The sequence below is a fragment of the Leishmania mexicana genome, chromosome 32 (assembly GCF_000234665.1).
Source record: "Leishmania mexicana MHOM/GT/2001/U1103 complete genome, chromosome 32".
In the NCBI taxonomy this organism is placed as follows: Eukaryota; Euglenozoa; class Kinetoplastea; order Trypanosomatida; family Trypanosomatidae; genus Leishmania; species Leishmania mexicana.
This window is the reverse complement of record NC_018336.1, coordinates 798634-824563: the sequence shown is the minus strand read 5'-3', so window position 1 is coordinate 824563 and position 25930 is coordinate 798634. Positions and strand designations below refer to the sequence as shown.

Here is a 25930-nt window from a genome sequence, read left to right as displayed (position 1 = left end):
GTGGCCTGCTCGGTCCACTTTCACCACAGACGTGAAAATATATGGTGGAGCAACAGGGGGATCCACTGCCGTGCTGAGCAGGCAAAGGAGACCGGGGCGCAGAGAGAAAAGAGGAGGAGCCTGCGAAAGTCTGCAGAGACGGAAGTGAGCCCTACTAGAAGCAGCAGCAGCAGCAACAATGCAAAGACGCCCACACAAACAGGAATCACCAGAAGGCCTAAAAGTCACGTAAACGAAAGCCGCTAAAACCGAACGAAAGAGTGCGTTGGGACGAAAACAAAGGAGGAAAAATGAGCGATGCTGAGGGGACGGGAGGGGGACCGGAGACGAGCGTCAGAGCCTGCGCAAAACAAACGTGATGAGCACTGCGTCACTCTACAGCTCACGCACCCGTACACAGAAACCAAAGAGAGGGAGGCGGGAGAAAAAAAGGAAGAAGCGCCCCAGCAGCAAGCAAAACACGAAGCGAAAGGGGGGGGCCAACGACGAAAAGAGCAGGGTTTCACAAGAATGATATATATATATATATTATATATGTTTAGAAGAAAGACGAAGAAGGGGGTCAAGAAGAGTGCCGTTAAGCGCGTATGGTCGTCCGCTGCGTTTCCGCGTTGCTGAGGTAGGAGGGGGGAGGGATTCGTTTGAAATTCAAATGTGAAAATCTGGGGAGGAGTGGGTGGCAACAGTGGCAGGGAGGGGAGGGGGAGGGACAAAGGGTTAGGGGGGCCTGCGGCTATGGGCGAATATGTAGCCGTTCTTGCTGGAGAAAAAAGGACCAAAGGACGCAGAGAGACGGAGAGAGAGGCCCTAGGACGAAAAATGAAGAAAAGGCGGCCGTTGTGTGTCCGTGCGTGTGGGTGGGTGGGTGTGCGTGCGTGTGTGTTTGTGTGTGCAAGCTTCTGAAAAGAAAAAGGCAAAGAGGAAAAAAGGAATGCGCAAAATAGAACGAAGCAACGAAACAAAATAAAAGTGTAACGCAGACGAAGATGCTTCGTCGCTTCGTCGAACGAGGAAAAAAAAAATGTGTTCCGTTGTCCCTTTTCGAATTATGTACACCGGAGTGCGTCTTGTGTATGTGTTTGCGTAGTACAAAAAAGCCTGCACCTGCTACCTCCGCCTTCCTCGCTCACGCGCGCGCGCGCTTTGTCGTTGTCCCTCGAACGTTTTCTTGGGGGAAAGGGCGTGTGTGTCTTCGGGTTTTTTTGGGGGAGGGGAGGGGGTATTTTTGGTTTGTTTTTCTGCCGCTTGTGCGCTCGCCTCTGTGCATGCGCTCCGCGGAAGTTCCGACAAGCTCGATGCTCGCTCCTTTTTTCGCCTTATATTATATATATATATAATATATCTGCACACCCTACCTGGGGGATGTATGTATGCGTCCGTGCCTGTGCCCCTGGTTGCTTAGTAGCGTCCACTGTTTGTGTGCTTTCTACGTTAAGCTTACAGTTCTCTCTTTCCCTGTGGTTCGGGTGTTTGTATTTTGTTGGTGCTTGATGCACGGCCTTTGAACTCCCACGAGGAGAGTTGTCAGGAGAAGGTGGCGGTGGTGGTGAAAAAAAAACGAGAGGTGATGCGGGAGCGAAGAGGGGCGAGAAGGGTAGTGCCGGCTCTCTTCCCCTTCGTGTTGCTTTGCGCTTATGGAGAATGCCGGTGAGTACGGCGCCTGTGCTGTGTCGCTCCTCGAGTGTGTGTGTGTGTGTGTGTGTGTGTGTGTCCTCTCCTTCGATTTGTTTGTGTTGTTTTCCAGGGCGAGTGCCAAGGGCAACAGAAGCAAGTGTTTCTATCTCTTCCTCTTCGTTGCTTCCCTCCCTCCCACTCGCTCTTCGCACTCGCACAGCTCCGTTTCGTTGCGTCGCGAGCACGTCGTTTGTGTGCTGTCCGTATGTTGAACCTGCTCAACCAGTGCGTCTGCGTCGCGCGTTGATCACTCACGCTCTCTCTCTTGCCCCTCTCCCTCGCTCAAACTCCGATACACAGATGCTTGCGGTTTGCGCTCTTGACGTTCGAAGCACACGCGGTCCAGCTCTTGAGCAGTGGGAAAAAAAATTTCGAACAATGAGCGCCAATGGCGAGGCGAGAGTCAAAGAAAGGGGACGGGGGCAAGACACACACACACAGTGGGAGGGAGAGAGATGCTACGCTCTGTGTCACGCGGCGTGTGCCGTGTACTTGCCGGAAGTGGGCGACGGCGTGCGGCAGACAACGAAAAAAAAGTAGAATGAGAGCAGAGGAAAATGTTCAGACAAGAAAGTGCCGTCACGGAAAGCGGGCGTTCAGCTGCTAACGATGTCTAAAAGAAAGAGAGCCCCTCCGTCGATGTGGGGGCCCTGCGTGCTGCGGGGAGGAAGGGCTGGCCGGGGTAACAGACAACAAAGCAAACGAAAAGGGATCTACGCCAATGGACCAGTGGATGTGTGTAGGCAAGCTTGTGAGCCACGCTCATTGCCCATGCGCACGAATGCGGGCACGTGCGTACAACAGAGGGGAGGAGGTGGTGAGGAGGAGGGATGCGGAGTCAAACCAACACGTGGCACCATGTATGTTACACAGGCGCGTTGGCGGACATGAAACGGTGCAGACGCACAACGGGAGACAGTGAGGAAGAAGAGGAGGAAGAAGAGGAGGGAGAAGAGTTGATAGTCGGTCAGCGCAGGAGAGAGGCGAATGGAGAGCAGCAAGAAAACGCAGACGCCAGAGAACAGCTCAGCATCATTCGTCCTTTGGCTTGTTTTGCTGCCTTCTCATGTTCAGGGTAACCGTTCGCTCACATCACCGTGAAGGGGGCTGGGGGGCGACAGAGTGTCAACGGCAAGACAACCGAATTGTCCCTCCGCTCTCGGCAGCAGTGCATACCGGCAAGCACACACACACACGACCATATGCGCATATCTTCCGCCCTTGCACGTACGCGCTAGCGAGCTCATTCTTTATCAGTAGAGTTTGCATTTTTTTCGTGTGTTGGTGTGTGTGTGTGTGTGTGTGTTAATGTGGAGGGAGGGAGGGGGGGTACTCCGCTTCGACAGCCGTGGCGTGATCCTTCACGGAAGCGGGCGTGCAGCAAAGAGCGTGAGAGATGTGGTCAAAAAGATGAAGAGGAGTAGGGCTCTTGGCCCAAGGATGTGTGCCGAGGCACGACTGTGGCTTCCCTCTTCTCCATCCAGGGCTTCGCAGCAACTGCTCCCACTTGAATAAGACATATTACCAACGTCACCCCCTGCTGTGCGAGGATGAGGCCCTGCGCAGAACTCTCACCGGCCCTCCACCTCCGCAATCACGCGCATCACCTCATCACAAAAGTCCCTGAAGTCGGCGTTGTTGTACTGCGCCGCCTCCAGCGCGTCCAGCCGGGAGCGACTGCTGTCAATGGTTTTGATGAGCTTCTGCAGTGATGGACTGCGCAGCGCACTCCGCACTCGCGGATTGTGTGCTAAGGCGCCGAGATGCTTCTCCTGCAGAATGTACACCGCATCAGCGTCCCCGGCGTACTCCGTCCGTGCCGACGGCTGCGGTTCAGCACAGGCGGGTCCGTTTGCCTCCGACGCTTCTGTGGCGGTTTTCCAAGACCCCTCCACTGCCGGAGCAGTCGATGACGGCGGTGCGTCGTTCTCTGACCGGTGCGCAGCACCGGCGGCAGTGGCCTTCTCTCGCGACACGTCTGAGAAGACGTCCGATTCGGCTTCGGTGCGCTGCCGCCTCGCATCCCGCTCCTTCTGTGGCCGCTGGGCAGCCACAACGTTTTCGCAGAGATGCGCAAACGACGATGTCGCGGCGTTGATGTTTGCCGCCTCCGCCGCGGCCTCCTCGCTCGACATGCGGTGTTTCTTGTAGCACTGCGAAGAACAGTACGCAGAACGGCACGCACGGCACCGGTAGCTCGCCTTGTCCGCGTCACAGACGACACACTTCATTTTTCGTACGCACGCGAGTCGTCTGGGTACTGCCGCCTTTGGGACAATAAAGCTTTCTCCTCGTCGGTGCCTGTCTGCGTGGGTACGTGTGGTACCTCTTTACCTTGACATGCACGTTCAAAGATGTCCTTGCCCTTTGACGAGTATACGGATCTGGCGGCCGACGTGCGTGTGTGCGCGAGCAGCAGTGAGACACGTGCACGCAGGAGGGCGCGAGACGAAAAAGTATATGTATTACACCAACGAACGAGCCATGGTGTTTTCACGGGGTGCCGTAAGAGAGAAGTGGAGGCCATAAGATGATAACGACAGGGAAGCCAAAGTAAGCTATGGCGCAATGGAAGTGGAAGCGAGCACACGCGCAATCACGCGATGCACCGCCTCTACGAGGGAAACGTAAGGCGGGCGGCATCTGCGCTTGTGCAGGCCCGTCAACGGGCAGACGGTGGAGGCGGTCGTTGAGGGAAGGGCAAAATTTTCGCCAACAGAGGCAAGGCATCTTTTTTTTTGCTCCGGGCTGCTGTCTGTCTGTCTCTCTCTCTCTCTCTTGTAGTCCACAGCAAGGGTCAATGAACACTAAGCGTGCGGGTGCGGTCGATGACAGGGCAAAGGTGAAATCTCCCAACCAGAGCCGCCACCACCACCACCACTACCCCTCAGCCCTTCTCGCACGCACGCATAGAGGCACACAGAAGGTTGAGAAACACATCCGCATACCAAAGAGCAAAAAAAAAGGCACGGCACAGATGGCCGTACAGTTCTGTGGGCCAGGGCACCTCTCTGGGTATGTATCCCTGGATGTGCGCTGCTCTCCAGCATGGCTCCCTCACCGTGGGCGTGTCCAGTTGCGCGCCTCCACACACGCGCACACGCACACACTTATTTTCGCTCATCTACGCTTGGCTTGTTCGCGGTGCGTCCTCCCCCCCCCCCGGGACTGATCCAGCGGTGCACAGAGAGATATAAAAAAACAAAGAACGGAAGAAGACCCATCACAGGCGGGTGCGCACGCAGCACTGCAAACGGACAGAGAAACGGGCAGAAAATAACCAAGGCAAAAAAACAAAACAAAGAGAGAGAAGCAGAGCACCGTGGCGGGAAGAGACTCGGAGACAAGTGATGGCCGCTGAAGGCGGGATACCGAGTGGGAGGCACTGAAGGGTGCGGGGCGGCGGTGGAAGGCAGGACTAAGGGAGTGAAACGGGTAGAAAGAGGGAGAACAAAGTCCAGCAGCACCATCATGGACCCCCTTCTCTGCCCACCTACACCCACGTCCATCCCTCCATCTTCCCGTACTCTCCAGCCCCCCACTCACCCACCCGTCTTGCATAGATGCGCGACGAGGAGAAGCGCGCGCAGACAAAGAAAACGGCGGGCATGCCAGTCACTCAAGTGAACGAGGCGAATGAACACGATGTCCAGCGCCTCCGTCCCTCCCCCACTGCCGTTGTGCCTCCACTCAAAATGCCCTCTGCCGGACTCCGTCTCCTCATACACGGCCGCCATCCCAAGCAAAACAAAAGGCGCTCATGTAGCTGACCGTCCATATGGTAGGGGAAGGAGAGGCACAGACACACACACACACGTAGATGGGCACTGCCGCGGCACGCGACGGTTCACATATACGGGGCACCGGAGCTCATGGAACCCAGCAGCTGCTTGTTGCGATACTTGTATCCGTTGAACTCGTTCAGCGACAGCGGCAGGTTCATCGACTCCACGCAGCATTCGTCGAGGCGGAAGCAGCTGCGGTGGTGCAAGCGAGTCAATGTGCACAACGACCCAGGTGGTGGCGACTTCATCTTGTGGAACGTCTCTACCGTGAGGTAGAACCAGCGCTTGATAAACATGCGCATCGTCAGCCCGTGGGTGATGATGACGACGCTGGTGTCCATTGGAAATTCGACCCGCTCGCGCTGAAACGCGTCGAGGAAGGAGGTGACGCGGTCACAGACGTCCGCGCCGCTCTCGCCAAAGGGGAAGCGGTAGAAGAACCGGCCGTATCGCTCACGCTCCTCAAGGTGGTGCATGAGCTCGTCGGCGCTCGTGTAGCGGCCAATGTCGCCGTCTCGAAGCCGAACATCTTCGCGGACGCCAATGATGTTGTTGCTCGTGCCTCTGTTCAGCACAAGAGATGGGTCGCGATGGAAACAGCAGTGCGCGTCGGAAGAAGTCGCGTGGGTAGAGATCGCTGATGGGGCCGGGACGAGTAGAGGTGGCGTGCCCGCCTCGTCCGCCGATGCGTTGGCGCACTTGAGTGTCAAGGACTCTGCAGCCGCTGCCGCTGATGCAACACCGGGGGTTTCCTCATCCTCCCACCACTCCTGCGAGTGTGACAGCCCACTTAACCGGGCCTCGTCAAAGCCCTGCAGCACGTACCGCAGCGACTGCCGCGATCGGATGTACGGAGAGTAGTAAAAGTACACGGGATCATCCCCGATGAGCTCGCTCAGGGCGCGTCCCGCCGCGATCGCCTCGCGCTTTCCCTCCTCTACCAATGGAATGCGCCAGTCTGGTGTCTGCACGTACGCCCTCACATCCTCGTTGGCCTCGCTGCGGCCGTTCCGGATTAAAATAATGCGCTTGACGGGCTCTGTAAAGCGAGACACCGAGTAAAGCAGCGAGTGCGACGCGGCTGTCCTTTGCGAATTGGCGACCGCCGACGACCCGGGTGCAGACGGTGATGCAGCGGACGACGCTGCGCCGTGAGGACGCTCCGGCTCAGCGTCATGGCCGCATCTTGGTGCGTCGGTGGTTGAAGATGGTGCTGAGGGTGGCGACGACGGAGCCGCTGCTCCCCTTGATGACGTGGAAGACGCTGATGGCGGAGGCTTGGACGTCAGAGTGTGTGTTCTGTGGATGCACTTGTTGTCCTGATTGGAACGCTGATCGCTGCTGGCGGAGAACGGCGGCGGTGCCGCAGTGCAAGAGGAAGAACGCACATTATCAAGGATCGGCGTTGACGCAGCGTCCTGCTTCTCTGGGACCTGGGACGACGAGGCTGGTTCGGGCGTTGCCTCAACGGCAGAGGCGGGGCGGCTCGCCGGAGCAAGCACATCCCGAGGTAGGAAAGCGGCGCTTGATGAGGCTGTCGGCGGTTGTCGGCGGGCGACCTGTCGTTGCTCGGTGCTGCGAATCGAGATGGACATGCGCTGCTCGCCATTTGGCTTGCGAGTCGAAATCCAGCGAGGTGTCGCGCTACCCTCCAGCACAGCAGAAGACGGCGGCACCGGTGGCGGTGGCGGTGACGGTGTGTTGTTCTTCGAGAATCCTTTGGAGGATGCGCACCGATGCGAAGAAGCGAGTGTCACAGGCATCACCGACGCAGCCGCACCGACCCACACCATGCGGGGTACTCGAATAGCGCTGTGGCAGCAACACGGCGATGCCCCGCCCGGCAGTCGAGGAGCACTTGCGTATGCTGTCAGTGCGTGGCGTAGCGCACGCGCCGCCAGTGCAGTGTGCGTTGAAGTTTGCATGTTCTACTGTTTCTTTTCCTCGTTTTTCTGAAGCACTTGCGTGGGGCACACAGAACCCCCACACTAACGCACTCGCACGTGCGCCCAAAAAAAAAAAGAAAAGCGAGTACAGGTGCACGCAAAGCACGTGAACCAACCAGGCAGCAGACGACAGAGACGAGACTGGCAAAACAACCGGACGCACAGCAACGAAGCAGATTGCACGCAAGAGGGTGAAAGATATCTATATCTATATATAACTAGCACAGAAAATGCGAAGCCGTCGACTCTGGCTGGGGCAACACGCACCTCGCGCGATCTCTTTGCGTGAGTGGACGCGCACGCGTCGATGCGCACAGCGGAGCGCGGATACGTTGAATTACGCCACACACACACACACACAAACAAGAAAAAAATGTTCAGGCAGACGGACAGAGGGGCAACGAAAAAAAAACGCAAAGAAGGCAGAACGCACGGTCACCACAGCCACAGTCAACAACGGGGAAAAAAAAAAGAATAAAGTGATAACAAAAAAAAAGATGAGAGAGGCAGCGAAAATAGGCCCGAGGAATGTCTCCGCGGAGGAAGGAAGGGGGGAGGGCGGAGAGGTGAAGGGCAATCGACCGCTGCTCCTAAACACACACACACGCACGCACGCACGCGTACTAAAGCACGAAAGCGGTGGAGTCCGCGTAATAGAGAGAGACGACGACGACGACGGGGGATGCCGAAAGAAGGGGCACAAGGGAGGATGGAGAGAGCCAGAGGCGCACAGGACGAGGCCCCCTCAAGCAGAGAGCGAGAGACTATACGTGTGTACGCGTATGTGCGTGCAGCGCACGAGGAGGAGGTAGAGGAAAGACTGATGTCATGGCAAATGGGCAGAGGGCACGAGAAAGACAGAAAGAGAGCCAGATGAAGAAGAGCGGGCGCGCATGAAGGGAAGAGGCAGAGAGAGGGAGACGACACCCTTGCAGAGGATAAGCCTGTGGATGGGCCCCTCTCCACCCTCGCAAGTGAAGAGGGTTGGCGGAGAGGAGGGAGGCTTGCCTGGGGTGGCAGCGGAGAGGGAGCCGTTTCGGCTACCCTACACCTGTATGTTGGATAGGGCAGAAACACACTACACCGGAGGGCAAGTGGAGGTGGGTGTATGCGTGTCCTTGCCGTATGGGTGCCTCCAAGCTGAGGGAGCCTTCTTGCCCTAGCAAGCCAGCAGAGCAGCGACGCTTAGCTTCCTCTCCCATGTTTTCCTCCTGTTGCTGCCGCTAGAACTCTCCTCTTCTTCCGGCGTCGTTTGAAAAGCGGTGGCGGCGAAGTTTTCCTGCATACCCAAGCTTGGCACAGCAGCAAGCTAAATGACACAAAGGCATCAGAGGAAGAGTCATCGTATCGACATGCGGCAGAAACACGTGTACGCCGACGCGAACACAGCGCGGCACGGCAAAAGAAAAAAAGCCGAGGCGCGACGAAGCTGAGAGGGGGAAGGGGGTCAGCCGCTCTTTTTTTTTATGAGTGCGCACGTGTGAGGCATGCAACGACCTCCTCCCCTTCGCAGCACTCGCGGGTAAACAAAAACAAAAAAAACGGCGTCAATCGACGGTGAAAACGAAGCGCGAAGAGAAAAAAAGATGCAGCAAGTGACGTAGCAGCGACTAATCCACCGAACCCATCTTTGGGGCATCAGCGGCGTCTCGACAGAACTTCATGTAGTCTCGATTTGGTGTACAGTCCATGCAAAGATGAGGACACTTGGGCTGGACAGCGCGGTCTTGAGCAGCTAGCGCGGCGTGTCCTGCTGTAGAGGCTGAAGCGTCTGCGCTCTCGGCGCTGCTGGCACTAGTATCTGATGCAGGAGCGCTTGTTGATGGAGAAGACCGTTTTGCCGTCGAGGTGGAGGGCCTGCGTTGTCGCGGTGGTGGGGCCGGGGCACCGACGCCGCTGTTGTGCGCGTTTGACATGGAATAATGGTTCTCATCATCGTCCTCGATCACTGCCTCCTCCGCTGCCTTTGTGGGGTCCACAATGCCGAGAAACTTTTCACGGTACCAGTGAGTGTCCTCGTGGCCGTCAAAGCGCATCATCTGCAGCAGCGGGTCACTACCAAACAGGTTCTTGCTGATGTCCGTCATGACGAGGCGGCCGAGTCGGTCGTCGCGCTCCAGCACAATGATGGCGCAGTTGGGCGGGTTACACATCGTCTCGAAGACCTCCATCGGCACACGGAACCAGCGGCCAATGAAAAGACGGATAAGAAGCCCGTGAGCGATGATCAGAACATTTTGCTCTTCGCCGACGCTGGCGCCATGGTCGTTCAGCGGTAGGACACCACGGGCTTCGGCCTCGCCAAAGTCCGATAGGGGCATCGGTTGGTGCGGACATGTACACCGGATCGTCCTCCGCAGGGCGGCGGAAGACGTCGTGGCCTGGTGGGACGACGGCGTCCATGACGGCGGCGCAGACTTGCTCCCCGTCCATGGCGCTACAGGGCCTTCTTGTGATGGCGACGTGGAGCAACCGCAAGGGCTGCCTGGAACGCTATCGATGCCAGTACTCCAAGGGGCGAGGTCTCGGCCGTCAAGCCCCTCTCGTGCGGCTTGCGCGACGCATTCGTTCATGTTTGGCACCGTCAACCCGATGCTCTCGCGCAGGAGCGAGTCGAAGAAGCCAGAGACGCGATCGCCGACATCGGCGCCGCTCTCCCCAAACGGAAAGCGGTAGTACAATCGCCCAAAGGCGTGGCGCGCATCCCATGTCGCGTCCATATCCTGCAAAGGCTGGTAGTTGCCCATCTCTTGCTCGCGCAGCCGCTCATCCTCGCGTTCGCCTTGGATCTGCGACTCGTCGAAGCTTCGGCGGATCTCGATCAGGGTCTGCCTAGTGCGAGCGTACGGAGAGTAGTAGATGTACAGCTTCTCCCCCTGGATGATGTTACGGAGTCGCTTGCCGCAGTCGTACGCCTGCTCCCGGCCGAGCGCCGTCAGCGGGATCTTCCAGTCTGGCGTGTTGCTGTACACCTCCCGGTTGACATTTGCCTCCGACTCGCCGTGGCGCACGAGGAGGAGCCGCCGCGGCAGCCACGAATTTTTAATGCGGCGGTTGTCTTTGCTGAAGATTTGATTCGGGCAGTAGAGACGCCTGCGCGCCGCCGTCCACCACATGATGGCGACTCAGCCTGCGGGCGCCTTTCTTATTTTTCTCGAAGCAACGAAAAACGAAATACGTGTATATGTGTGTGTTATGTCTGCGATGCGATGTATTCTATGCCTCTCGCCGGCCCATGCGCCTCGTGCTGCGGGTGGTGCATGGATGGGAAGTGCTCGCGTGTGGCTCAGCGGCGAAGAAGAGGACGCATAAACATCAACGAAGAGAGCGAAGGTGAAGACGGAAAGCGAGAGGGCCACCACTGATGTCCTGAATCCCATGCCGCTGCTACAGCGGTCCCGTGCCCACGTGTTAGAACTTTGCACGTGGTGAAAAGAGGGGGGGGCGACATGGAGACGAAGCGTACTGCCAACTCATCGAGCACAGTGCGTCGGTGCGGCACTAAACGATGCCGGGCCTCGATAATTCGATGACGCAGCTGTCTTCTCCCTCACGCTTCCCACATCCCCCACTCGCTCTCCTGCGAGTGCGTCACTCAGGGCCGACGACTATGTTCATCCTTTTCCTCATGTCTTACCAGCTCAGCAGCTTCTAGTGGCGGCACGCCTTGCAGGAAGAGAAAGCACACCGTTTTGTTGTTTCCATGGGGCCAGCTTCACGCTCCCCGTCCTGTCACAGACCCATACATCGCGTGGTGCGATGGCAACCCTAGACATGCCAGTGCGGCAGTGCGCCGCCTCCGTCACTGGAGAGAGAGAGAAACAAAAAAAGAAACGCGCCTCCTACACAGAGACAAGCACAAAAGTAAAGGCGCAGAAGGAGGCAGAGAGAGCAAGGCCTGCCATAGCCCCCCCCCTCCATGCACATGGCACCGCCCACGCAGCCACCCGGCGCACGGTGTCGAATGCAATGCTCGGTGCACGGAGAGTCAGTCGCCTAACTAACGTGCACGTGTGCGTGGTGAGGGGCTCGCGTGGCTGGTGCGTAAGAGGGGGCGCCTCATTTGGCTTTGGGGCCCCTCTTGGTCCTTCGCCTCACATCTCACTGCTGCCTTCATATGCAGTGCGTGCAGGCACAGGTTGGCGAGGCGGTGGGTACGACTGGGGGGGGGGGTAAATGGTGCATCATAAGTAGCAACAGTAAGAGAGATGAGACAGATGATTTAAACAGACACAAAACAGAGGTCCCATGAGTGCAACGACGACGACGACGAAGCGCGCGCTCACACCGCCCAGAGACGCACACGGCGCACGCACGAGGTGCCCATTCGTGTGCGCGTATGATGAAGAACCGAGAGCAAAAAAAAAAAGGAAAGACCCGAAAGATGAGCAAGACAAGGGAAAGCAAAAGCCGCCGAGCCCGACGTTGGCTCACGTGAAATAGAAATCGCGTTCCCGATGTGCGCGGAAGCAGCGGATGGTCAGACTCGATGTCAGCACGCTGAGGCTGGACAGCATCATCGCTGCACCCGCCGCGACGGGTGGAAGACGAATGTGAAAGAACGGATACAGCAGCCCGCTGGCAGTGGGGAGCATCAGCAGATTGTACCCAAAGGCCCAGATGAAGTTGCCGTAGATGCGCCGCACAGTGACCTTGGATAGAGACTGCAAGTTCAGCAGGTCGACAAGGCTATCCCGCACGAGCACCGCGTCAGCCGCCTCGATCGCCACTTCGGTGCCAGCGCCAAGGGCGACGCCGACGTTGGCCTGTGCCAGGGCGGGGCTATCGTTGATGCCATCGCCAACGAACATCACCCGCGACCCCTGCTCCTGCAGCTCCTTCACAATGTTCGCCTTGGTGATGGGAAGCGCCTCGGCATACACATCTTTCGAGTGAATTCCGACCTCGGCCGCAATCCGGCCCGCCACGCCGGCGTTGTCGCCCGTGACCATCAGCACGCGAATCCCAGCCTTGTGCAGATACCGGATAACACCGTGGGCCTCACGCTTCGGACTGTCGGTAAGGCTGACGACAACGCACGCTACGCCATTGACTGCAGCTACAACAGTTGTCAGACCGTACCCGTTCTCCTCCTCAACGAGGTGGGCCACCTCAGGGGTTAACGAAACGCCGCGCTCGCGCAGAAGCGCCACATTCCCGACGAGGAGGCGATGCGCTCGCGGCGGTCGCAGCTCGGAAGAGACCTCGTCATTGCCGTCGCTTGCTGGCATCACGGCCACCGAGGCCTCCACGCCCTTGCCTCCATGCGTCACAACGGATGACACCCCATAGCGGGCGCGGCGCTGCACCTCGTCCGTACCGCTGTCAGTCTCCGCCAGTAGCTTGGCGCTGACCGCCTTCGCGATAGGGTGGCTAGACTGCGCCTCCACGAGGCCGACAAGGTAGCGGACCAAGGCGGTATCCAAGCTGTCATGAGGCTGCGTGGTCGTCGTTGGAGACGACACCAAACTCGCCATTATTATGTGCGTCCGGACCACCTCCAGCCGACCGTTGGTGATAGTGCCCGTCTTGTCGAGCACAACGCAGTTCACGCGTCGCACCTCCTCCAGCGTGGTGCCGCTCTTCACCAGCACGCCGTTTTTCGCCCCCACGCCGGTGCCCACCATGATCGCTGTCGGAGTGGCCAGCCCCAGTGCGCACGGACAGGCGGCGACAACGGTTGAGATGAAGAAGTTGAAAGCGAACGCCTGCCAGCTTACCTCCGCCCCGCGCCACGACACCGGGTACGCGTCCGTCACACCGAGCACCAGCCACAAGCCGAGCGTCAGTAGGGAAAAGACGAGGACGAAGGGCACAAACGACATGGCGATTCGATCAGCAGCACGCTGGATAGATGGCTTTGTGTTTTGAGCCTCCTGCACAATACGCAGCACCTGCGCGATCATCGTCTCTTCCCCCACCTTGTCCGCGCGGATGAGCAGCGATGCGGTGATGTTGAGCGTGCCGCCGACCACCTCGTCGCCGGGCTTCTTCTGCTTCGACAGCGACTCGCCTGACACCATCTGCTCGTCCAACTCGGAGCTGCCTTCGACGATAGTGCCGTCGACAGGGACGCGATCGCCGGCCAGCACACGCACGAGGGCGCCTTTCTGCAGCTGCGACGAGCTCACTCGCACCTCGCTCCCGTCCGGCTGCACACACACAGCCGTTGTCGGCATCAAACTGATCAGCTCAATGACCGCCCCACTTGTGCTGCGTTTTGCCCGCGCCTCGAGGAAGCGGCCAAGTAGCATGAAGGTTGTCAACATTCCTGCCGTGTCAAAGTACGTCATCATACGCGCGTGCGGATACACAAACAGCGTGAGCAGGTAGACAACGGTGGAGTAGGCGTATGTGCAGCCCGTGCCAATGGCCACAAGCGTGTCCATCGTGTAGGCGCCGTGCTGCCAGCTGCGCCACGCGCTAAGGAAGAAGCTTTGGCCAAAGTGGAAGACGATTAGGGTGACAGCGCAGAACTGAATCCCGTCGATGATGCGCGCCAACAGCGGCCGCGCCATGATGTCCATGAACACCATCAAGACCATCACCATCGCGAGTGGCACACTCAGTAGTGCGCTGCCGATCAGGTTGCGCTCATGCTCAGCGATTTCGCGCGTGCGCTCGAGCGCCTCACGAGTGCGGCTAATGGACGAGTCAGGCGTCATCAGCGCCGACTCTGTCACAGTATACCCCATCGACTGCACCACCTTGCACGCGTCCGTGAAGCTGTTTGGGGTGCAGGTCGTGATGACGGCGGTGCCCGTAGTAAAGGAGACGGTGCAGCTCAGGACAGTGGGCATCTGCCGCAACCTGTGCTCGATGCAGGCTGCGCAGGAGGCACATGACATACCTAGAACAACCAGGCGATGTTCATAGCCAGACATGACACTCCCCACATGCACCGGGACGGCTCGCAGGTTTGTGCGGCACTGGCACTCGCCCTGGTGTGATTTCTCGTCGTCAGCGGTGCCGAGGGGGGCGGTTGTGTCCTGCGCCGTCACGATGTAGCCCAAGTCGGCCACGCAGCTCACAACCTTGTGAAGTGATGCGAGAGCCGGGTTGTGCAGTACCTGCCCACTCATGGTTGAGAAGTTCACAGACGCGCCCAGAACGCCATTGAGCTGCCTGACCTTTGCCTCGATGCGAGCAGCACAAGACGTACACGACATGCCCTCGATCAGGAGGCTCGTCTTTGCTTCCGCCGCTGCCGCTGTAGCCGTCTTCAACGTGCCGCGGACGCCCACAGGGGCAGGACGCCTCGGTGAGGCGCAAGCCTGGACGACCCCCACGGTAATGTCCATCGACGATGGCACCTCGGCCCTCTCCGATAGGCATTCCTCCGAGTCATCGTCAGGGAGCAGACGCGTCTCCTCCGTCACCATCACCGGCTCAGGCGCGTAGGCGCACAGGCACCCGCGCCCACCGCAGCCGCACGGCACCCGGCGGAAGCGGCGAGAGAAAGGTAAGAAGCCGCCTTCCTGTCGCAGTGAACCCGTTTCCGTCGACTTGGACGTCTCACTGAGCCGCTGCAGCTGTGACATAGAGCACGTAGACACAGAGGCGGAGGAGAGGACGTGAGAGAGACTTGCAGCACTGGGACACAAAGGGGGCGGCGCTGGTGAGAGCTCCCTCTCTTCTCGCCCCGGCGCCCCACACGACGGCAGTACCGCGGGCTGTACTGCGTAGCCCATCGAAGCCACCTTCTGCTCGATGCGAAACTCAGCAGCTGCATCGCTCGCGTCCACATCCACCTCGGCAAGCTGCGCTTCGAGGTCCACGGAGACGGAGTGCACTCCCTCCAGTGTCATCAAATTCTCCTGCACGCGTTGAGCACATCCCCCACACGTCATCCCAACGACGTTCAGTGTGATGCGGCGCGTCGCTTGCCTGTCGCCAGCCCCTTGAGCAGTCGTCGCACCCATCGTTGTGGATAAAGGCCAGGAGCCGCAGCCGTCACCAAAATGGTGATGTCCCACCTCACACAGGGACGCAGGGTCAGTGAGGGAGACTGCAGGCCTGATGCAATCTTGAGACACACCAAGTGATACGCACGCTAGCTGTCCGTTGCAGTGCGCCTCCGTCGCGGTGAGAATCGTCCGCGCATGCGCGTGACGCCCCGAAAACGTGCCGTAGAGGGTGGTGGATTGCGTCGTCGTGGTGAAGGACACCATGCATGAGGTGATCTACGACGAGAGAAAAAAAGGAGAGGGGGAGAAGGTAGAGAGTCCTACAGGAATCGGGATGACTAGTGAAGAGCGCTGGACACCCTCTCCGGAAGCGTGCCCGTGGGCGAGAGCAAGAGTGGCCGTCGGATGATCGACTGAGGGGGCAGGAGCTGTTGCGCGACAACGAGAGAAAGAAACATGCACAGGTAATGGAGAGAAGGCACACCACATCAACACAGAAGGGCGGAAAGTGGCGGTGGATAACAGAACTAATTGCGCAGGCAGCACTACAAAAAAGCGGAGCGACTGGGAAAATGCACGCCTGCGTCGCTGTAGTGGTGGTGGGGCCTGCTGGGATTCACACACGTGCGCAGTAATCCCACCCGACTGTCGAAGATTGCGAACGAGCGAAGAGTAAAGATGGAGAGAGAGCTGTGAAGAGCGAATGGCGGTGCGGGTGAGTTGGAGTGGCGCTTGAGCTGCGCATGTTGAGCATGTGAGTGTGTGGGTGTGTGGGTGTGTGGGTGGGTGGGTGTGGTTGCAGCAGCGGCGATGCGACCGGGAGGCCCCAAGTAACCACGGGAATGAGAGCAGTCACCCAGACGAGAAATAGAGAGAGAAAGGGGTGGAATAAAGGGAGCGGGTGGCACCGCACACGCGCGTCTCCGTCAGCGTGGCAGCACAAGCATCATAGCCTTGTCTGTTGCGTCAAGACAACGCATTCTGATGAGCTCAGATATGTTGCCTCCCTTTCCCCCTCCTCCTCCTCCTCACCTCTGAATCAAGAAAAGCATAAGACACCCTGGAGAGACCGCGGTATTGGGGGAGAAAAGGGGAGCGAGAATCGCGTCTCCGCTCACCACGCACGGGTGTGCACAATGGAAAGATGCTGCCATCCAGCATTCGAGGCTTTAATCTGTTTGAGTTGTCGTTGGGTCTTGTTTGTGTCTGTGTGCGTGTGCAAATTCCCCGCCTGTGTCGTGCCCCTCACTCATGCGCGTCGTCGATGTGGGCGATTTCTTCGACCCTCTCTCTCGCGCCAGTGTCGTCGATGGAAGGCCAGCAATGCATGAGAAGAGCAAGTCCTCCCCGACCCTTCTCCCTCCCCTCTCCTGGGGTCACACGCCCTCGCTTTCAACTCTGCGCGTGTGTAGGCATCGGAGGAGAGAAACTCGAGGTGGGGAAATCGAAGAACGCTCTCTCTCTGGCTGTGACTGCACTACCTTCCAGGAGTGCAGAGCGATAGCGACGACCACCACCACCCAGCACGACATCGGCTGTTAGGCAAGCATCACGAAGGGGCGCAGTGGCCTACCCTCGCGCACCTTGTCGTAGCACGCCTCGACGTCCACCTCGACGCATTGACCGCAAACCCGCTCAACAATGACCGCCGCTCGGCGAGGCCCCGAAGCAGCCGAGGAGGAAGGGCTTTTAGAGGTGGCCGCAGCCGCGGCAAGGGTGCCGGTTCGACCTGGCGCCATATTCGCTCGGGCCACCACTGCGGCCGATTCTTCCAGGGACAAAGTCGCAGCAGCGACGTACACCTGCTTGATTCCGCACCCCTTCACCTGCCGGTAGTACTGCGGGTGGTGCCGCAGAACGTACAGCACCGCCGCGCGGTCAATGGGGAACAGCGTCGTGCGTGGTATATCAGCAGCAGATGCACCGCCGGCGTCAGTCTGTGGCACCACTGCGGATAACTCCGTGCCCGTTATGCACTCTGCAGGTCTTACCCCGGTGTTTGACCGTGGTTCTTGGAGCTCCCCCACCCTCTCCTTCTCCGAATCCGTCCTTGATCGTTTTACGCCGCTCGTAAGCGGTGTATCGCTGGCGGCACGGCCGGCCAAAAAAGGCGCTGCGGTGGCGTCTAGCGAGCGGAGGTAGTACTGCAGCATTCCGCGCATGTGCTGCAGTGTCACCCGCTCCACAGCGTTCCCAAGCTCTGGCGGAAGCGGCAGCCACTGCGTACCCCCGCTGGAAGCGCCGTCGCGAGGGGGGTGCGATAACAGCCGCCGCGGCTCCCGCAGTTGCGAGAACCTCGGACGCTCGTAGCAATCCTGCAAATCCCAATCCACGGCCACGCCGCACGTGCGCACAAGAAGAAGCATCGTCGATCCCGGCGGGGGGAGATAGCCGCCGCCACCCCCATGCCTTCTCTCGGGCGCGGTGGCTGTTGGCGGCAACGCGAGCCTCTGCACGCCGCATCCGGCCAGCAGCGCTGCAGAGGGGTGGCTTTGGAAAATGCGGAAGAGCGCACTCTCCTCTGCGCGGCGCAGGAGCAGCGCCTCCACCGCTATCACGGTGTAGCTGAGCGCCGGTCCCAGTGGCGGCGCGGCGCTGTTGCCGATATCGCCGCTTTCACCCACCAGTCGTCGCACCGGCAGCCGCCGCACCGTGCGTTCCGGCCGCTTCTGCACATGTTCCAAAAACGCGAGCGCCTCACTAAGCCCGCCGTCCATCACCATCTGCAACGTCGTCGCCGTCGCGAAGGCCTTCCGGCCGCCGGCCGATCTGGCCTGTTGCAGCCCCAGCTCCACAAGCTTCGCCGGGGTGATCACGCGGGACTCAGCTCCACTGTTGTCCACCAAAGTCAGGGCGATGCCCTTCATCCAGCCACGCAGACCCCACTGCTGAATACCGCGGCGCTGGCAAGCAAGAAGAAGGGGAAGGCAGTGACGCTGCAGCACCTCCCGCACGAAGTCCGCGTCGGCGGGGCGGAGACAGTCGCCGCACACCTCCGTGGCGTAGCGAGGCAACGCCGAGCCAAGTCGACATAGCCTATCCGCCAACTCCTCAGCACTGTACAGCAGGGGCGGCACGCGCGAGGCGGGAGCCGCGGACAATGCAGAAGAAACACCGCTGGCGCTGTCCAACTCGAGAGCCCCGTCCACAAATATCTCGGTGAGCTGCTCCGCGGACGGCGCAGAGGCGGCAGCGGAGGAGACAGCGCCCGAAGACGTCGGCAGCCGACGACGTGCCTGCGCAGCTCGGGGACCGCTCAGCAATGGCGCGAGCATCAACGGTGGTGGTGGCGGTCCAACACAGCGGAACAGCTCTCCCCGAAAGCCGCTCCAGCCGCCACCACCGCGGCTGGACATCAGCCATTCTCCACAGCGGGGGCCCAACACGCGGAACGAAGTCGCAGTAGGGTCACAGGTGAGCAACAGTAAAGACGGAGGCGCTGCGGCTGCGGGCAAGGACGGCAAAGATGTGAACATAGCGTCACCAAGAGTGGAATCGGCGGCGGCGCTGTTCTTGCCCATTATGTCTGGGTGGTCTGCTGATGCCCTTGTCGACAAGGGCCCTTCGCGTGGTCCGGCTACGGTGAACGAGTCCACGGATTCCCGTCGCTGCAACTGCTGTTGCCTTGCTTCGCGAAGGAGCTCCTCGCAGCGCTGGCCTGCATAGCCAAGGATCACCTGGCGCAGACGTTGCCGCAGCATGTCCGGATTGAGTACGCATCGCCGCAGCGTGCGTCGCCACACGACAGCGAAGGCAATGAGCGCAGGGTCTTGGGGAAGTGGCGGGAGAAAAAAGGGATGCTGATCGCGAGGCGTGTCGTGCGGCTCAAAGGGCTCAAAGGTCATGGAGGCGGCGGCAGTCGCAGCGCCGGTGGACCTCGCCGGTGTGACGGATTGCCGCCGTGTGCCCGCCCGCGGCGCGGAAGACTCTGCATGCGCGGAGTAGCAGCCGGAAAGCATGGCTGAATTGGGAGACGCGGACACACCGCAGTTCGACCCTCGCGACAGGCAAAGATCGCGCGGCGGCAGAGGCGCCGCGCGGCTGCCGGTTGGTGTGGTGGCGGTGACAGTGGCACCTCGCCGCGACAGCCACTGTGCAACGGCGTGCCTCAGAGTTTGTACTGCAACGGAGCTCGCATCGCCGCCACTGATGTTGCTGCCGGCTGCCCAGGTATCTGTGACAGAGGTCCACACTTCCTTCCCCATAGCAGCCTCGAGCCACGGCGCGAGAGGGCGAGGGAGAGCAGTGCTCGCCGCTTCGGGCGCTGCGGGCTCATTGGAGATTGTGGATGTTGTTGTGGTGGTGCTGGCGAGAGCTTCCAGCAAGACACGCACGTGCTGAAGCATAGCTGTGTATGTCTGCGGAGGCTGAGAGAGGAACGACCTCAGCAAGTTCAGCTGCAGGCGCGCTTCAGTTTCGCTCTTGTCAGGGAAGCCCGCCCGCACCGTCGCGTTTTCTCTTTCAAGCTCGACGATGAGGTCGTTGCCCCACAGCCCCTCGAGCTCGGACCAAACCCGGCCAGCTGACACGATGACGTCAAGGTACATGATCGTGCCCGCGCACATCACGTACACCTCCTGCACCCGTATCGAAGCCTCGGCAGCGAAGGAGTGCAAGGCCCATAGGGATTGGCACGTATGCGCGCTCCATCGCGCGCGCGCACACCCAGAGGAATCAGGTGTAGAGGTCGCCTCAGGTGCTGCCGATGGTTGCTGTGTGGCGTAGTATAGAGATGTGCAGCCGCCGACAGAGGGAGAAAGCAATGCGCTGTACAGGAGCGAGGGACACAGAAGCCGCTCGTACGGAGCAACCAGAGATATCCAGTTCCACGCCGCGAGCGCGCGTGGCGGCGGCAACGCGCCTTCAGCGGATTGTGGCGGAGATGAGGATGCAGCCGCGGCGGCTTCCGCGCCAAGTTGAGACGGCGAGAAAGCACCCCCATTCGCTGAGACTCTTGTGCCGCTGCACTCGGCACGGTCGAACTCCGGAGCGTGTGCCGCTCTTGACGCCACGCCTGTGCGCTTCGGCGCAGTCCGCACTTGCGGAAAACCGGCGAACCGCACCGGGCCGCGCGTCGACCTCACCTCGCGCAATAGTGTGCGTTGATAACAATGGTACGTGTGCTGCTGATCCCAGTACAGCGATACGTGCTCACGTAGCCGCTTGCTATGCCACTGCTCATCGCCTGCGTCCCCGTCCTCGTCTCCGTCGTGGCGACGGTGAAGGACGTGCAGAAGAAACGAATCCGTCGAGCTGAGCACCTCTGTGGACTCCAGTGGAAGGAGCCGCTCGCTTCGCGGCAGGCCTCTATACACAAAGGACATCTGCGGTGCGGAAGAAGAAGAAGAGGCGTGAGAGGAGGGATCAGCTCGTGAGGGAGGTCACACGTCCGCCCCTGCCTGCGAGAGTAAGAGAAATACAAGGTAAGAGACTAGCAGGAGGAGGAGGGGAGGAAGTGCGGCAGCCGCAGGGCTTCCGTCGGGCGACAAGCCCGTAGGTGACTAAAGGGCGTGAAAGAGACGGGGAGAGAGAGAGCAGTAGTAGCTGGAGAAGAGAGAACGATCGGCAAAGCAGAAAGGATGAGGCGGCTTACACGGGTTCGAGTCGTGACCACAGCTGTCCTCCACCTGGGCGAACGAGCGGAATACGCGAGAGGGACTTCTTCCGCCGGCGTGCGCGCGGAGGGCAGGGCAACAACAGTCCCCCCCCCTCCCTCCCCTCTCGACCTCCGCGCCACCAACGTGGAAAGATAGAGAGGTGAGGAGCTCACTAAGGAAAAGCACTGCCTCACACACGCTCCTCGCGATCTCCCCTCCCCCCGCTTCCAATTCGAAAACTCGACGAATGCGCATGTCGTCGGTTCATGTGGCGGCGTTGACATGCCGCTATGTGTTTCGCTCTTTCGTTTTGTTTGTCTCTCTACATGTCTCCCTCAACTCATGATGGAAGGACAACACCGCCGACCGCGCCGACCGCACCGATCGCCTCGATGCCCACACACACAGACGCGCACACAAACCCACGAAGAGGTACCCAAAACACTGCCATGAGATAGAAAAGGGAAGCCTGGAGCTCTATGAATGCATGCGCACCTGTGTCTCCTCACGCCCAGCGGGCCATCCGCGGCCCGCTCACCGCCCAACGGATGCCGCCCCGCCTCCCTGAAGACGATTGCACAGACGCTAGGAGGAGCAAGCGGGGCAGAGGAAAAGGGAAAAAAAGGTGAACAACAAAGAGGGCAGAGTGACATCTGCTCCCTGGCATTGTCCAGTCTACCGTCTCCCCCCCCCCCTCCGCTCCCTCTCTCTCCCGGACTCTCCCAAGTCATGCGCTCAAGCGAGGGGAAGGGGGAGGGGGGTGCACTGAACCCTTGAGATTACCGCGCACGGTGAAGGGTACTTCCCGCCCGCCGGCGCCTGTCATCAAGGGGGAGGGGGGGGCACACGTGGAGACAAGAAAGCCCAACAGAAAGAGATACGCATATTCAGATAAAAACGAAGCGCCGCCGCCCAGTCCCACGGAGCCTACACGCCCACGTGCAAGCACAGCAATGAGGCAGGCAGGCACGCACGCATTCATGCACGCCTGCAGTACAAGTGACAGAGAAGGGGGAGACGGTACTTGGCTCTATGGGCACCACGACACGCAGCAAGCAGAAAAGGCCGACCCGTCGGCTAGCCGAGTGGGTGGCAGCCTCGGCGCGTGGGACGAGCACGCAATGGAGAGAGCAAGAGGAGGAGACAGAGAGACAGGAACAGCAGTGCGGCAAGGAGTCCAACGAAGAAGAACACTTTGCTGGAATAACAACAGTAACTTCGAACACCGCACACACACACACACACCTGGACCCGCCTGAGGTGCTGGGCTCGCACCTGCGGGCGTCAGCAAGTCTCTTCCGCTCCGGGGTATAAGAATGGGAAAGGCGAAACCTGAAAGCAGAGAAAAAGAGCACGACGCTTGGAGCCGATACGCCTGGACTCCTCCCACCCGCCTTCGGCAGCTCCCCCGCGATGCATCGATGCCCTCCCTCATATCGTGTACAAGGTCGTGACCTCGAGAGAAGTGTAGTAGTTGAGCAACTGCCGCAGCTCGCTTGACCGCTCGGCGTCGTGCGTGCAGCCACCAAGCTCCTCCAGCACAGACGACGTCGCCGCCTGGATGCTTCGCGGCGTGTGCCGGTACGACATGTAGCGCTGGCGTAGCTCTGCATCTGCTATGGGCGGAAATCCGGCCACGCTCTGTCCACGGAGAGCATGCAGCGGCGGCTGGTGAAAGAGGGACGTCTCAGAAGACTGTGTGCTGGGCAGATAGATTGGCGGGGGTGATGCGTGCGAAAGCACGCGCTGCTGCGCTTGCCCAAGTGGCATGCTATCCGCCACGCTGAGGGAGTAAGGCGAGCTGCCGCGCTTCTCAGCTGGTTGGCGGGCGGCCGCCACCTGCGCCACGTTGCTCGGCGTAGGGCCAATGTAGTAGTCTGTACCGGCCAAGTAGTCGTACTGCTCATCGGAACCCGCCTCCGCCGCGGCGCCGTTGCCAGGTGGGACTCTCGACGCCGGCGGCGCCACTGCCCAAGTGCGGACTTCAGAGTCCGCGCCTCGCTGCCCCTCGCTGCCGCCGCGTGGCACGCCATTCACCTCGTTCGGCGATGCAGCCGCGTGGAAGGACTGCTGCTGCGGTAGCATCGCCGCCCCCGCACCGCCACCAATGTGGGACTGAGAAATGAAATGATACGGGTCGCTGGGCATGACGAAGGGCGGCACGGACTGCGCACAGCTTAGCATGGTGCGGTAGTTGCTCCCCTCCAAGGGCATGTTGTACGCCGCCAGCAGTCGCGCGACGTCATCGGCGGGCATAGACTCCATTGCCTGCGGCAAGCCGCTTTCCGGGATGCACAGCTCCTCGTTCACTGTGGCGTCAAGAGATTTGCCGGCGCGGTAGTTGTCCAAGTTGAACGCGCTCGGCATCAGCGACACCAGCTTGGGTTCTTCCTCTTCTTGGACAGCGCTCGACCGACGCCGTGTGATTCGGTCGCGGAGTGTGGCGCTCGGTACCAGTGGCGGCGTATCCTCCACTACTGGGCCACTCTCCTCGGAGCTAAACGAGTGCGCGAGGCGCTTTTCCGGCTCCGCCGGCGCGGCGGGCGCCGCAGTGGCAGAGGCAGCACCCGCAAGGGGGACGTCTGGCAGCGAAGCAGGACTAAAGTGCGCCATAAAAGCGCTGGGGCGCTGCTGCTGAAAATCCGGTAAGCACTCTTCGTCCTCGGTGTCACGTGCCCGCTCGCGATTGCGCTCAACGTCTCCCTCGTCATCGTCATCGAGGAAAGAGTTGCAATAGTCTTTCGAGGTGTTTTTGCCAAACGGATGCAAGGCATAACGCTGCTGCTGCGCTGGCGGGGGTACGGCTGGTGCGCCACTCGTAGTTGTTGAGTCAAAAGCTGAGAACGGCTCTGCTACGGAGCCCAACTCTTCGTTCTGGTCACAGCCACCGCACTGCTGAAGGCTGTCGCGCGGCAGAGAGGTCGAGCAGCGGTGGGCGGCAGATACGTAGTCGTTGATGGGGGTTGGCTGTGGCGCGGTACCTCTCTCGTCGTCGCTCTCGCTATCGCCGCTGCTGGCGCTGCCGCTGCTGCTGTTCAGCGAGCTGGACTCCTCGTCGCTCCTCTCCTCGTTCAGTGGCGGCATCGTTTTGCGCAGAGCGTGCTGCACAAGAGCCAGAATGGCTGCCTTGTTCTCCGTGCGGGTGCTGTCAGAAGAGCCGCAGTAGGATGACGTGTACGGCGTTGGCGCGTACTGCTTCACATTGGAGCCGTAGAAGACATTGTAGTTGCGGAACAACTGGTGTTGGCAGAGCTGCTGGGCCGTTGGCCGCTGCTCGGGGAAGAAGGCAACGCACCGAGTGATGAGGTCGATCCACTTCTCCTTTTCATCATCGCTTGTGTGCAGAATCCAGTTCTGCTCGATCAGCTGTCGCAGCTGTGACGGACGGGCGGCACTGCGCTGCAAGTACAGCTTTGCGTTTCCGCTAGGCATATAGCGCTCGATATCCTCGGCAGCGGGGGTACCAATGGTGTTGAGAACCACCTCGAGCTGCAGGCTCGCCTTGGCGCCGTCCCACTCGCCGCGCTCGTTCAGCGCCGTCCGCATGGTGAAGAGCGTCTGGCCTGTGCACATTTCGTAAAAGATGCAGCCCAAGGACCAAATGTCGATCTTCGGCGACCCGCCTGACACGCTGGTGATGACCTCTGGTGGCCGGTAATAGCGCGTGCAGATGTAGATGGTGTCGCTATGCTGGGCGTCCCGTGCGAGACCCATGTCTGCAATCAGCGCGGTGGACATGTACGGGTTGGTGATGTCGAGACGCACCAGCACGTTGTCTGGCTTCATGTCGCGGTGGATGATGGAGCACTGGTGCAGGTAGTCGAGGCCAAAGCATATCTGAAAGGCGAACACAACGGCCACCTGGGCTAAGAAGTGATGCGTCACACCTAGGCGCTGAACACTCGACTGCGACGAGAGCAGCCGTATAAAGTAGAAGAGGTCGCCCTTCATGAGCGGCATGACGATGTGAACATTGAACTCGTCCGTTTTGGTTAGCTTCGCCACAAACGCCATCAGCTCCTCGTGATGCAGACGTAGCCGCTCATCCTCGCTCAGACCTGCGTAATGTTCGCCCAGCACGTTCAATTCGAAGGCCGTGTTCTCTGCCGTCTGTGCAACGCTCATCAGCGGGTCATCAAACGTGTTTGAGTCGTTGTGGTGCGGTATGGCGGTGCCTTTGGTGGCAAAGATGCTGAAGTACCCAATGACGTGCGGGTGAGCCTCGTGCAGGAAGCACATAATATCGATCTCTCGTACGAGCCGGCGGCTCTCTTGGTTTACGTATCGACTAGGAATCGTTTTGATGGCCACATTATCCTTTGTGATGGCGTCCGTGTACTCCTCCACAGCGCCAAACCCGCCCTTGCCGATCTGCTTCACCAAAATGTAACGGCCGGCTAACAGATGCATGATGCTCGAGGAAGAGCAGGGGAGTCACACGAGAATGAAAACAATAAAACAAGAAAATGATGCAAGAAGATCTGCCTCACTACGCCTCTTGTCCGCAACGCTGAAGGCGGTGCCCCGTCCCGAGTGGTGAGTACGGCACCGGGGCACACTCCAACACGCACGCTTGCAGCGGTAGAGAGAGGGAAACCGCACAGAGAAGGCGTTCAAAGGAAGCGCAAACAACGACCTGTGTTGTCCAGCGTTAGGCGGCGAAGAAAATAAGAGGCAGTGACGAGGGCAATAAACTCGAGCGACCGCCACAGGCACACACAGATAGACACACAGCGAGACACAGCGAGACACGCGTGTGCCCCTCAGCACCGAGAACAAACCGAGCGAAAGACAAGAGGCAGAACAAGGAGAGAAAGAGGCCACAGCTCAGCCCAAAAGGGGGAACGACATAGACTCGGCGACGCACCACCACACGGTTAGAAAAATCGCCACACAAAGGAGAGGGGGGAAGGCAGCAGTTTCCGTGCCGGCACACAGTCAGTTGCAGAGGCGTCGGCAAGCCCAGACAAGAGCAGCTCCTGCACCGCAGACCGGGAAAAGGAGGCGATCGCACGACCTGT

The 25930-nt window shown here is 59.8% G+C and overlaps 6 protein-coding genes across 6 annotated transcripts; all 6 read right to left on the bottom strand.

The window, feature by feature from the left end:
- Window positions 1–3245: 3245 nt before the first annotated feature.
- LMXM_32_2120 (conserved hypothetical protein) lies at window positions 3246–3905 on the bottom strand (the record flags this gene model as incomplete). Its single annotated transcript, XM_003878418.1, has 1 exon — window positions 3246–3905. The coding sequence occupies one exon, from the start codon at window positions 3903–3905 to the stop codon at window positions 3246–3248; it is 660 nt and encodes a 219-aa protein (XP_003878467.1).
- A 1616-nt stretch (window positions 3906–5521) lies between these two features.
- Window positions 5522–7054, bottom strand: iPGAM (phosphoglycerate mutase; the record flags this gene model as incomplete). Its single annotated transcript, XM_003878417.1, has 1 exon — window positions 5522–7054. The coding sequence occupies one exon, from the start codon at window positions 7052–7054 to the stop codon at window positions 5522–5524; it is 1533 nt and encodes a 510-aa protein (XP_003878466.1).
- Window positions 7055–9015: 1961 nt separating this feature from the next.
- On the bottom strand, window positions 9016–10521 carry LMXM_32_2100 (putative glycerolphosphate mutase; the record flags this gene model as incomplete). Its single annotated transcript, XM_003878416.1, has 1 exon — window positions 9016–10521. The coding sequence occupies one exon, from the start codon at window positions 10519–10521 to the stop codon at window positions 9016–9018; it is 1506 nt and encodes a 501-aa protein (XP_003878465.1).
- A 1314-nt stretch (window positions 10522–11835) lies between these two features.
- Window positions 11836–15576, bottom strand: LMXM_32_2090 (copper-transporting ATPase-like protein,putative; the record flags this gene model as incomplete). Its single annotated transcript, XM_003878415.1, has 1 exon — window positions 11836–15576. One exon carries the CDS (start codon window positions 15574–15576, stop codon window positions 11836–11838), a length of 3741 nt encoding a protein of 1246 aa, XP_003878464.1.
- Window positions 15577–16850: 1274 nt separating this feature from the next.
- LMXM_32_2080 (conserved hypothetical protein) lies at window positions 16851–20636 on the bottom strand (the record flags this gene model as incomplete). The annotated part of the gene is made up of 1 exon (XM_003878414.1): window positions 16851–20636. One exon carries the CDS (start codon window positions 20634–20636, stop codon window positions 16851–16853), a length of 3786 nt encoding a protein of 1261 aa, XP_003878463.1.
- A 1704-nt stretch (window positions 20637–22340) lies between these two features.
- LMXM_32_2070 (putative protein kinase) lies at window positions 22341–25319 on the bottom strand (the record flags this gene model as incomplete). The annotated part of the gene is made up of 1 exon (XM_003878413.1): window positions 22341–25319. One exon carries the CDS (start codon window positions 25317–25319, stop codon window positions 22341–22343), a length of 2979 nt encoding a protein of 992 aa, XP_003878462.1.
- Between the last annotated feature and the right edge of the window lie 611 nt (window positions 25320–25930).